This window comes from Peromyscus californicus, unplaced genomic scaffold (genome assembly GCF_007827085.1).
Source record: "Peromyscus californicus insignis strain IS unplaced genomic scaffold, ASM782708v3 Scaffold_3__1_contigs__length_106647218, whole genome shotgun sequence".
In the NCBI taxonomy this organism is placed as follows: domain Eukaryota; kingdom Metazoa; phylum Chordata; class Mammalia; order Rodentia; family Cricetidae; genus Peromyscus; species Peromyscus californicus.
The window spans coordinates 49,855,960-49,868,021 of NW_026294551.1; the positions used below are offsets into that span (position 1 = coordinate 49,855,960).

At 43.0% G+C, this 12,062-nt stretch overlaps 1 protein-coding gene across 2 annotated transcripts in view; it reads right to left on the reverse strand.

Moving 5' to 3' along the window:
* The window catches only part of Zzef1 (zinc finger ZZ-type and EF-hand domain containing 1), a 131,682-nt gene that overhangs the window by 109,443 nt on the left and 10,177 nt on the right, over positions 1-12,062 (reverse strand). For both annotated transcript variants that reach the window (XM_052756186.1, XM_052756185.1), the window contains exon 2: positions 497-641. In XM_052756186.1, coding sequence (XP_052612146.1) covers positions 497-641 — 145 coding nt within the window. The remainder of the gene's footprint in view (positions 1-496; positions 642-12,062) is intronic.

The following is a 12,062-nucleotide window of genomic DNA, read 5'->3' on the forward strand; positions in this document are numbered from 1 at the left end:
GCTCACAGTATTGGAAAGACAGACAGACAAAAATGAAATCAGTTTATTTATTACAATGATATTACATTGCAAAAAAACAGAAAAAAGAAAAGAACAGTGATGCAGAAGAGAGAGGCAGGATGCTATGAGAACATGCAGCATGGGCCAGGCATGCTTCTTAAGGAGTAAACAAGCAGATCTACTGGAAGGCAGCCTCTTGACCAAGGGGCAGAAAAACAGAAAACTGCCCAGCCATCACTGCTGAGGAATGAAAGTGACGATTTCACTAATTTTGTTCAGCTCATGTGTCTAATAAATGCTTAGGGAGGAACTCACAGCACCACAGCTGGGCCAATCTCAGCACCTAAAGCACAACAAAGTTCATTGTGGTTCTAAGCTTTGTGTGCGGCAGTGCCGACAGCCAATGAGGCTTAGCCTAGGTGCCATTAATAGTAACTGAAAACTTTTTGGTTCTAAGAGAACATCTTCAGCCTTCAGAACTCATGTGAGCACCTACCTGGAACAAGAGAGCAGGCTTGTAGTTGTCTGATGACATGGCTCAGCTCCCCCTGCAGATTGGCTCCACTGGAGTTCTTGAGGGCCTCCAACATATTCTCTGCGTCAACTGTCCCATCTCCCTCAGCATCAAACTGGGCAAAGGCCTACAAGATAAGAGACATATATATGTACACATATGTGTGTGTTTATGTGTATATGTATATTTCATTCAAAGAACAAACAAATTCAGGATAGTAGGCTCTTTGTGTTTTGTAAGATATATGTATGCGTAATTTTATAACATCATTTCTCCTCCAAGGCAGTAATTCTTTGATATCTCCAAATAATTTCAGAAGAAAGTATTCACTGCAAAATTTTTCAATAGTTGTAAATTGTTGTGGTCTGAATAGAAAATGTCCCCTATAGGCCCATGTGTTTGAACATTTGGCCCCTGGCTGGTGGTGCTGTTTTGGAAGGTAGTGGAATGTGGGTCACTGTGAGTAGGCCCTGAACTTTACAGCCTGGCCCTACTTTCTGTTCATTTTTTGCTTCCTGATTGTAGACTTAATGTGACCTCACGTGTTTACTGACAGGTATTCCCTGCCAGGATGGACTGTAGCCTTTCTCAGACTGAATCAAAACAAACCCTCCAAACCTTCCCCACTTAAGTCCTTTCTTGACAGGAAATCTGGTCATAGCAACAAGAGATGTAAAGTACAGACAATGTCAAACACAAAGCAAAAATCTGAAAGAACTGGGTACTCAACACAAGTGCTACTTTGGTCTACTGCTTCATTACTTTTAATCAATGTGGACCACACCCCTTGCCCATACTGGAGGATTTGGGAAACTTGGTTCAGCATGGGACTTGATTTGACTACTAGTCTGTCCCTAGAGCTGTGTGTATCTGAGTTTATTGACTTGAAAAATAAGGGAGTTCTCACATTCACGAGCTGCTGCCTAGACAAGGTACACAAGAACAGAGTCCTTTACAATGTAAAGCCACTAGCAGAACAATGTTCGTTTTCTAATCTATAACCTCTGACCCCATCACATTCTACAAGATGTCCTCACAGAACTGTGTCCTTTCACCCAGTCTCAGTTCCTGTGCTCTGGTTTTTCTGTCCTGTTGTGGATACATGCACTCACATACCTCCTCATTGCTAGAGTCTCCTGACCTGACCTTTCCACATGAGCCCCTCTTCCTCAAAACTGTCCCCTTTCCTTACTCCTCTGCTCCATGATACTAGGAAATAACCCACCAAGGTTCCATGATGGGCACAATGCTCCCATTTCCATCCCATCACAGCTATCTGAACAGTACAATATTCAAAAGGAACAAATACAGATTCCTACATTTGTAACCAGAAACTCTGAGGAGAGCACAGCATTATTTTTGCCTCTATTCAGCCTGCCAAGACTATCCAAAAAGTGAACAGGATCAAAGATTACACTAGTTGAAGTACAATGGACAAGAGGAGAGCTCTGTCCTATACCCTGTGGAGAACAGGTTTTTGTGGGGTATGTGTGTTGGTAGAGGTGGTTCTAAAGATTAAACGCAGGGCCTTGCTCACACCAGGCAATTGCTTTACCACTGCACCACATCTGCAGACCATGGAATCTTTACAGTGGAAAATGGTAAGTGGGAGTGTCTTAGTTGGGGTTACTATTGCTGTGACACCATGACCAAAAGCAAGTTGGGGAGGAAAGGATTTATTTGGCTGACACTTCCACATCATAGTTCATCATTGAAGGAAGCCAGGACAGGGACTCAAACAGGGCAGGAACCTGGAGGCAGAAGTTGATGCAGAGGCCATGGAGGGGTGCTGCTTACTAGATTACTCTAAGCCATTACATCGCTTGCCCAGCCTGCTTTCTTATAGACCACAGGACCACCAGCCCAAGTATGGCCCCACCCACATTGAACTAGGCCCCCCACATCAATCACTAATTAAGAAAATGCCCTGCAGGCTTGCCTACAGCCCAGCCTTATGAAGGCATTTTTTCAGTAGAGGTTCCTTCCTCTCAAATGACTATAGCACTTGTGTCAAGCTGACATAAAACGAGCCAGCACAAGTGACGCCTTGTCAACTTACACACATCACTGTTAAACCACAACCTTTCCTTACTTGTTCATTCCCCAAATCACACATTAATATTGATATCACGATATAAAAACATTTTAGAAACTTAAAAAGTCCCACAGTCTTACAAATTCAAACACTTTAAAAGTTCTTTTTATAAAAACAGTACGTCTCTTTTAAAACCAAAAGTCTCTCAAAAGCAGAGCATGGGGGCCTGGCTAGTGAAGTTCCAGAGGGAAGTTTGAGGGTCACTCAAAGCCTCAATTGCAAATTCTGAGTTAAGAATTTGTGGTTCTGGTCAGGTGGGAATGAAGGATTGGCTGTGATTAACAAGATATCAGAACCACTAAAGTAAAACCTTTGCTTTGCTAGGACAATGGATGCTAGTCAGTTGGAGCTGAAAAGTGAGCAGTGATTAAGAGCAGCATCATTTAGGTGGAATCTTCTGAGACGTACTTCCACAGAATTAGCACACAGAAGCTGTGTCCCAGAGGTGGCCAAGGTTGTACCTTGTGTTGGCAGCTGAACTTGGTAGTTTAAGAGTCATCAGGTGGTACTGGTTTTTTGAAGGCATGAAGAATGAAGAGGTCACGAAGAGCAACTGAGGCTTGGTTGGCACTGTGTGGCAGGGCTGGAGTCCTTGAAAATGGCCCAGGAGTGGCTATTGGTGAAAGTTAGCCCAGTTGCAGTAAACGACCCCATGGGACAACCACCAAGGACAACAGCAGGTATGGAGCTAAGCTGGCCTGAGCCTAGGGTACAATCTGTGTGTGCTGCAGAGGGCAGAGTCAAAGAAGCGACACAAGCCCTACACTGCAGAAGTCTTGAAAAAACTTTGGAGTTGGTAGAAATAGGTACTGCTAGAGTGGAGGTGTCTGGTGAAAAGCCCGTTTAGAAAGCAGTTAGAAATTATTGGGTCAACAATCATCTTAAAGAATTGCTGGGGTTTTGTTGGTTTGCTTTTAAGTAGAAAGAATAATAATAGTATTATGGGTGGGGATTTTTTTGAGTCCTTAATCTTTTAGAAATGTACAATGAGGGGCTGGAGAAATAGCTCAGCAGTTAACAGCAGGTTTGTGGTTGTTCTTGCAGAGGACCTGGGTTCTATTCCCAGCACCTTACAACCATCTATAACTTCAGTTCTAGGGGATCTGATGCCCTTTTCTGGCCTCCTTAGGCACTGCATGCACATGGTATGTATACATACATACAGGCAAACACCCATACTAATAAAATAACAAATAAATCAATCTTTTTTTAAAAATGCACAATGACAGATAAAATATGTCAAGATTTGCTTTTAAATAATTTGGACAAGAGAAAGTTGATGGTATTTAGATCAAATAAAATTTGCCTTGAGTTGGTACTTGTTGAACTGGCTAAAGTATATGGGAAATCAGTTCACTATTGTCTCCATCATCCTATGTTTAAAAGTTCCCATTTATTAAAAACAAACAAACAAAAATAGAGATTCTCTTCCTCCATCTTGGTAGAGGCCTAGGACTTGATCTCTAGAGAGTTGTAAAGAATAGACTGGAAAAAGGCAGGCACAGCTAAAAGTGAGAATGTCACACTGAAAATGGGAGGTTGGTGTCTACTTGCTAAATAAATGGTTAAGCACAACCTTCTCCAGGGCTCCTAGAATGCTAGCATCCAGTTTCATATCCTTCCAGAAGGAGACAGAAGGGTCTTCCCTGGGGAAGCTGATAAGCCTAAGAGAATAGATGACACAGAATCACCTCACGAAAGTGCCCAGCCAATTCATCTTACAGCCATAGTCAAACGCACAGAGCATCCAGGCTTTTAAGCACCCCACCCCATCCCCATCCCTTCAGAGTCTTACTCAGGCTAACCTTGAACTTGTAGCACAGGCAGGTCTTTTACTTGTGATCCTGCCTCTGCCTCTTGAGCAGGAGGATTACAGGCCTGCTCACCAGGTCCAGCTCTAGTCTGTCATTCTTACTGTTGTTTGTGTTTTATTTTGAGATAGTGCCTGGAAACTTGCTATGTAGCTCAAGTTAGTCTCAAACACCTACTAAGTCTCTTGTCTCTGTATCCTGAATATTGGGCCTAGTCCCTCATTCTCTGGTGACTGGATAGCCCAGAACCACTAGACACTTGAGAAAAACCTACTACGAAACACGAAGAGAAAAGAAAGATTATGCAGGGAGAAGAAAACGTCAAAAGAATGATTAATATCTTCACAGAAATGCTTAAAGATATTTTAACCCTGGCTTTACTGAGTTGTCTATCTCATTTCCCATAAAATTCACCCCATTAAAATGAACAGTTCAGTGGGTATTAGTATAATCAGAGTTGTGCAAATACCACCCAGTACCTGAAAAAGGTAAATACTGCAACCACAAAAGAACAGGATACTGGGCTGGAGAGATTGTTTAGCAGTTAGGAGCCCCTGGCTGCTCTTCCAAAAGATCAGGGTTCAATTCCCAGCACCCACATGGCAGCTTACAACTGTCTATATCTCCAGTCCCAGGAGAATCTGATGCCCTCTTCTGGCCTCCACTGTGCACTGCACACATGTTGTATACATAAATGCTGCAAAACACCCATACACATAAAAATAATAAGTAAAATGTTAAAGAGAGATTAAAAAACAGAACAGGGTACTATTGCTAGAAACAGGAGAGTGAGAACGTTCCCAAACACTTCTGAAGCTCAGGTATCTGCTGGGTGTGCTGCAAATGCCTATAATTCCAGCACTCAGAAGGCTAAGGCAGGAGGCTCTGGAGTCCAAGTCCAGTCCCCGACTTATATATTGAGTTCCAGGCTGTCCTGAGCTACTAATAGAATCTTAATTGGCGTATAATCTCAGCCCTTGGGAGACTGAGGCAGGACAAGTGCTATGGGTTTGAAGCCAGGCTGAGACTAAACATCAAGCACCAGCCAGTCAGAGCTACACTATACACCAAGACCCTGTCTCAAAAAAATAAGGAGCCGGCCGGGCGGTGGTGGCGCACGCCTTTAATCCCAGCACTCGGGAGGCAGAGCCAGGCGGATCTCTGTGAGTTCGAGGCCAGCCTGGGCTACCAAGTGAGTTCCAGGAAAAAAGTCGCAAAGCTACACAGAGAAACCCTGTCTCGAAAAACCAAAAAAAAAAAAAAAAAAAAAAAAAAAAAAAAAAAAAGGAGCCGAGCGGTGGTGGCGCACGCCTTTAATCCCAGCACTCGGGAGGCAGAGGCAGGTGGATCTCTGTGAGTTCGAGGCCAGCCTGGTCTCCAAAGCGAGTCCCAGGAAAGGTGCAAAGCTATACAGAGAAACCCTGTCTCGAAAAACCAAAAAAAAAAAAAAAAAAAAGGAAAAAACCTCTCATTACAAAGGTTGAAAAGTAAAGATTACTAAAGGGATCAGAAAGTAGAGTACACGGAGAAATGATAGAAACTAGGAGGGAAAAGGAAAATTTAGAAGAATGACTTCGAAGGTCAACTTCGAAACGCCATGAGTTCCAAAAAGATGGGACACAAAATGCAGCAGGGGAAATCACAACAGTGACGATGTAGACTTCCCCACACCAAAGCACGTACATTTGGCGATTCAAAGGCAGAATGACCTATACAATGACCGACAGTGCACCATAAGGGCACTTCCTAACAGGAGCCAGGCACACGGCACACAACTGCAATCCCATCACTTGAGAGGCAGAGGCAGGAAGACTCTTTCCTCTAGCCTGGGCTAGAAAGTGAGACCCTGTCTCAAAAAAAGAGAAGAAATGCCCTAACAATGAGGGAAAGAGAAGTTCTTATTTCTAGGAGGAAGAAAGAGTTTCCAAGTAAAAGGTCAAGAATCAGAAAGGGATCAGTTCAGTGGACACAGTGGAGACAGAGGACGGTGGGAAGAGTGCATCTTTTGGAGGGGCCTTTCTAGCCCAGAAATCAATACTCAGCCATGATAATGTGAGAGTAGAATAAAGACATTCTTATACATACATGCTCAAAAAAAGGAAAAAGAAAGAAAAAAGCTGCCTTTTCACAAGGTGCCTAGAGGACTGGACCAGAGTGACGGAAGAGCACAAGAATGGGAAGAAGAGAATCCAGCCAAGACAGAAAGGAATCCTCAGCATGGTGGAGACTGAGGCACAGTACAGCAATCTGGAGGGTAACAAATCCACCTCACAGCACATCACAAGGCTTAGGGAGAATGTTCCTTTAAGAAGACAAAGTGAGGCCGGGCGGTGGTGGCGCACACCTTTAATCCCAGCACTCGGGAGGCAGAGCCAGGCGGATCTCTGTGAGTTCGAGGCCAGCCTGGTCTACAGAGCGAGATCCAGGAAAGGCGCAAAGCTACACAGAGAAACCCTGTCTCAAAAAACCAAAAAAAAAAAAAAAGAAGACAAAGTGAGGGGCTGGAGAGATGGCTCAGAGGTTAAGAGCACCAACTGCTCTTCCAGAGGTCTTGAGTTCAATTCCCAGCACCCACATGGTGGCTGACAACCATCTGTAATGAGATCTGGCACCCTCTTCTGTATACATAATAAATTAAAAAAAAAAAAAAAGACAAAGTGAGCAGGGTGTAGAGGAGGAAAAGGTGGACCTCTGTGAATTCAACACCAGCCAGAGTTTCACGTAAAACTCCGTCTCAAAAACTAAAGAACTGGGTGATGGTGGCCCACGCCTTTAATCTCAGCACTTGGGAGGAGAGGCAGGTGGATCTCTGTGAGTTTAAGGCTAGCCTGGTCTATATAGTGAGTTCCAGGCCAGTCAGGACTATACAGAGAAACCCTGCCTCAAAAACCAAAAACAAACCAAAACCGAAAGGAAGGAAGGAGGGAGGGAGGGAGGGAGGGAGGGAAGGAAGGAAGGAAGGAAGGAAGGAAGGAAGGAAGGAAGGAAGGAAGGAAGGAAGGAAGAAAAGAAAGACAGCTTTCCAGCTGGGGCTGGAAAGGTGGCTCAGTGGTTAAGGACACTTGCTGCTCTTCCAGAGGATCTGAGTTTGGTTCCCAGCATTCACCTAGGTGGCCCCCAAATCACCAGTAACTCCAGTTCCAAGGGATCCAACACTGTCTTCTGGTCTGTGAGGACTCCTTTACACACATAACATGCATTCACACAAATGCACATAAATAAAATACAAATATATTTTAAAATTTTTTTTTATAATTTATTTAATTTTATTTTTTTATGTGCATTGGTGTGAGGATGTCAGATCCTCTGGAACTGGAGTTACAGACAGTTGTGAGCTGTCATGAGGGTACTGGGATTTGAGCCTGGGTCCTCTGGAAGAGCAGCCAGTGTTCTTAACTGCTGAGCCATCTCTCCAGTCCCACAAATATATTTTTTAAGAAGGTAGGCTAGGCATGGTAACACATGCCTTTAGTCCCAGCACCAGGAACTAGTGGGACTTTATGAGTGGAGCTTTATGAGTCTGAGGCCAGCCTGGCCTACACAGTAAGTTCCAGGACAGCCAACACTACATAGTAATGTAGCCTCAAAAATCAAAGAAGCTGCTGATAGAATATCCACATGTCAGAATATGTTGACCATTTTTGTTTGATGACGTTTAGACAAATCACAGAGAATCTGTAGCTCAACTAACGATAAAAGACCTAAAAATTAAGGATAACAGTACTAGGGCTACATTTGGGGCACAGCAATCAGTGCTTTCGTAGCACACAGAAGGTGGCCTGGATTGATCCCTCACACAGCAAAATCTTTTTTTAAAGTACCGAGTCAATTGTTAACTCCAGAAAGAATAAAAAGATCTCTAAGTAAGGGAAAGTCATAGTGGGATACTCCAGAATTCAGCTACTGAAAAAAAATTTACCTAATCTTTGTTATGCAAACATCAAAGGGCGACCCAAACAAAACATACCATCCCAAGAACAGCAGGTGTGCAGGTGAGGTCAGGAAGGGCAAGGGCTCATCTCCTTTGTGGCTGGAATAAAATGGATGGAACCCAATACTAAAAAAAACTCAAAATGGCTGGAGAGATGACCCAGCAGTCAAGAGCACTGGCTGCTCTTCTAGAGGACCCGGGTTCAATTCCCAGCACCCACATGGCAGCTCACAACTGTCTGTAACTACAGTTCTGGAGGATCTGACACCAATGCACATAAATAAAAGTTAAATAAATTAAAAAGAAAAGAAAAAACTCAAAGAAGTGGAGCTGGAGAGATGTCTCATTGATTAAGAGCGCTGGCTGCTCTTCTAGAGGACCTGAGTTCGATTCCCAGCACCCACATGGTGGTTCACAACCATCTCTAACCCCCGTTCCAAGGATTCCAAAACCTCTTCTGGACTTCTTGGACTTCTGCACACACATAGTGCACAGATATACATTCACACACACAATACACATAAAGTAAATAAATACATTTTTAAAATCTCAAAGAAGTGATAGAAGCGTGATAACATGATGAATAACCAGGAAATAGTCAAGTTGCTAAAAAATAACTGTTTGGGAACATAAGACACCAGGGAAAGAGAACAGGGCACTAATCACTAATGAAAACAGCCCCCTCCAATTTTGTTTTTTAAGACAGGGTCTCACTATGTAGCTTTGACTGGCCTCGAACTCACTATGTAGATCATACTGGCCTTGAACTCTTAGAGATCCACCTGTCTTTGCCACTCCAATGCTGGAATTAAAGGTGAACTAAAAACCAAAAAGTGGAAGTATCTACTTCAAGCATGGAATGGACAAGGACCTTTAATTTTTTTTAGTTATTGTTTTGCAGATCAAAGTTAGGTCATCAGGCTCCAGCAGCAAGCACCTCTACCCACTGAATCATCCTGCCAGCACTCCCACCCCCACCCTCTGACCCCGACACATTTTTGTTTTTTGAGATAGAGTCTCATTATGTAGCCCTGGCTAGCCTGGAATTCTGTGTAGACCAGGCTGGCCTCAAACTAAGAGATTCATCTGCTGGACACTGGGACTAAAGGCCTGCACTATCACACCAAGTTTTGCAGCCCCCTTTTAAAAAGCAATGTAATGTTTCCTCTCCTTTCGGTGACATTTTATACACACTGGAGACAGCAACCATGAATGAGATTGTCTGAACAACTGGATAACTTTGAATACGGACTGGGTATGTGATTAAACAGACATGGAAAACTGAAGATCATTAACTACAAAAAATTAGGTAGACTGGAGAGACAACTCATAGAATAAAGGTACTTGCTGCCAATTCTGATGAGCCAAGCTCAATCTCTGGGACCCACATGGTGGAAGGAAGGAACCAATTCTCACAGTTGTCCTCTCACCTCCACATGTACACACATGTACTTCCCACATAAAAAAATGAAATAAAAATGTAATTTAAATAAAGTACATTTAAAAAAGAATATTGTTTGAAGAAAAAGTATCTGTGTACTTTCCATATTAGTAAACACATGTTTTAATGTATGTATATGTGTTTAAAAGACCAGAAAAAGTAAATATTTGGGTGTTAATAGTGGTAATAGGTTCCAGGCAGTGGTGGCGCATGCCAGCACTCCGGAGGCAGAGGCAGGCAGATCTCTGTGAGTTCGAGGCTACCTGGTCTACAGAGCTAGTTCCAGGACAGCCAGGGCTACACTAAGAAATCCTGTCTCAAAAACAAAACAAAAACAAAACAATAACAACAAAATAGTGGTAATAAGTTTTATAGTTTCCCAAATTTCACTTATCTGCATTTCCTTAAGGGTTGGAGGTATAACATATTTCTTCAGCACTTGTGTAGCTTGCATGAGGCCTGAATTCCACTGGTAGTTCCACAAGATTCAAAGCATATCCCAAATACAAAAAGTGGACATGGGAGTGAGGAGGGAGGTGACATGGAACCCTGAGTGTCCAGGTGTGACTACAACAGGACCAGACAATAGCTACTTTCTTCTTTCTGATATTATGACATACTAAGAAAATGATACTTATATGACTCTAAGGTAAATGCAGCAATAATTCAGTTGGGAATGACATATGGGTTGGGAAGCTTTTAAGTAATGTTTAAGGAATTACTGAATTCCAGGTATTGTGAAAACGTTTTATATGCATATCATTAATTCTCATAACAGTTTATATGCATTATAGCATTAATTCTCATAACAGTAATGATACTATTAACTATTCTAGAGCCCTATAGAGAGGCCAGAAAACTTGTCCCAGGTCACTCAGCTGCCAATGAGTCAACTCTATTCCCCTTCCTTTCATCAGGTAAGCACTGGGGCTCCTCGCAGTCTGGGGACCAGACGCTTAAAACTTCTCTCAGCTCCATCCCTGTCCTCCATCATGTCCTGCTGCCCAGGCTAAGCCTATCAGTCTTGCAAGTGAGGCTCACACTCTCAAGCTTGAAGCGGCAGCCAAGCCCCATTCCCACCCACGCTTCACCCCTCAGGTGCTGCCGGCACCCTCTGCTGCACAGCTCGCCACTTCACATACAACTCCTACCACATATCGCCAGGAAAAGACCTACCAAAACCAGAAATAGTGACAGTTTTGCTATTTTTAACAATTCTGTTCATCTGTCAATAGGTAATGAATATAATAAAGAATTTTTATATAAAACATAAAAGCATTTGGGCTGAGAAAAAAATCACAACAGCTTTGTTAACAGTTTCTTCAAATTAATACTTAATTTCCCAACACCTACAAGTTGTTCTTAAAATGTTCACATTCCTGAGCATCCACCATGCTTTACAGGACGCAGCATCTAACCATGCACACACTCATTCAATGCTAGCTCATAAGAAGTCATTATACACATGCCTGATCCTATGCTTGGAGCTGTGGATATAAAGATGAACAGGGTAGGACTTGCCCTCCAAACCCCTCATAGCCTAAAAGACAGATCTATAAACTAACAGCAGCAGTGTCCTAGACATGATCACTAGAACAAGAGAAGTGACAGCATTAACTCCCATAACAGCTCATATACACAGAGCCTTTACTACACATCAAGAGAGTTCTGAGCACTTCACACAGACCTATCTCAACTTGCCACAATAATCCTACAGGCCATGCTATCTTTCCAGTGGTAGTGAGCAAAGACAGTATTTTGTTCAAGGCCACATAGGTTAGTAATGGTAAATAATGGCTGAGATTTGAATTCTGGTCTATATATTCTGGACCTCTACACTACCAACCATTATCCCACAAGCCAACCAACACTGCAGAGATCAGAAACCAAGGAGGGGACAGGGAAATACTCACAGAAAGTAACTCTTATATGAATTTTAAGGGTAACTGGGGGGTTGGAAAGCCTATGAAGAGGTGTAGGCTATCCCAGATAGAAGAGACAGAATGTGGGTGTAGAAACAGAGTGCATGGCAGACTGGTGTAGCTGAGAAGGAAGTAAGGCAGAAAATGAAGAGATGGACAAAAGTCAGAATAAAGAGATGAGAGAACTACTGAAGCTAAAGTATTATTGTAAGGGCACATGAGGCCACTGCAGAGTAATAAGGGCAGAGGAAGCTGACCATCCCAAGTTTACAGAGCCCTCATATTGAAAGGACCTACAAAGTTTTAATGCATGTGCCTTGGGGCTGCAGTTCTGTGAAAAAGCACTTG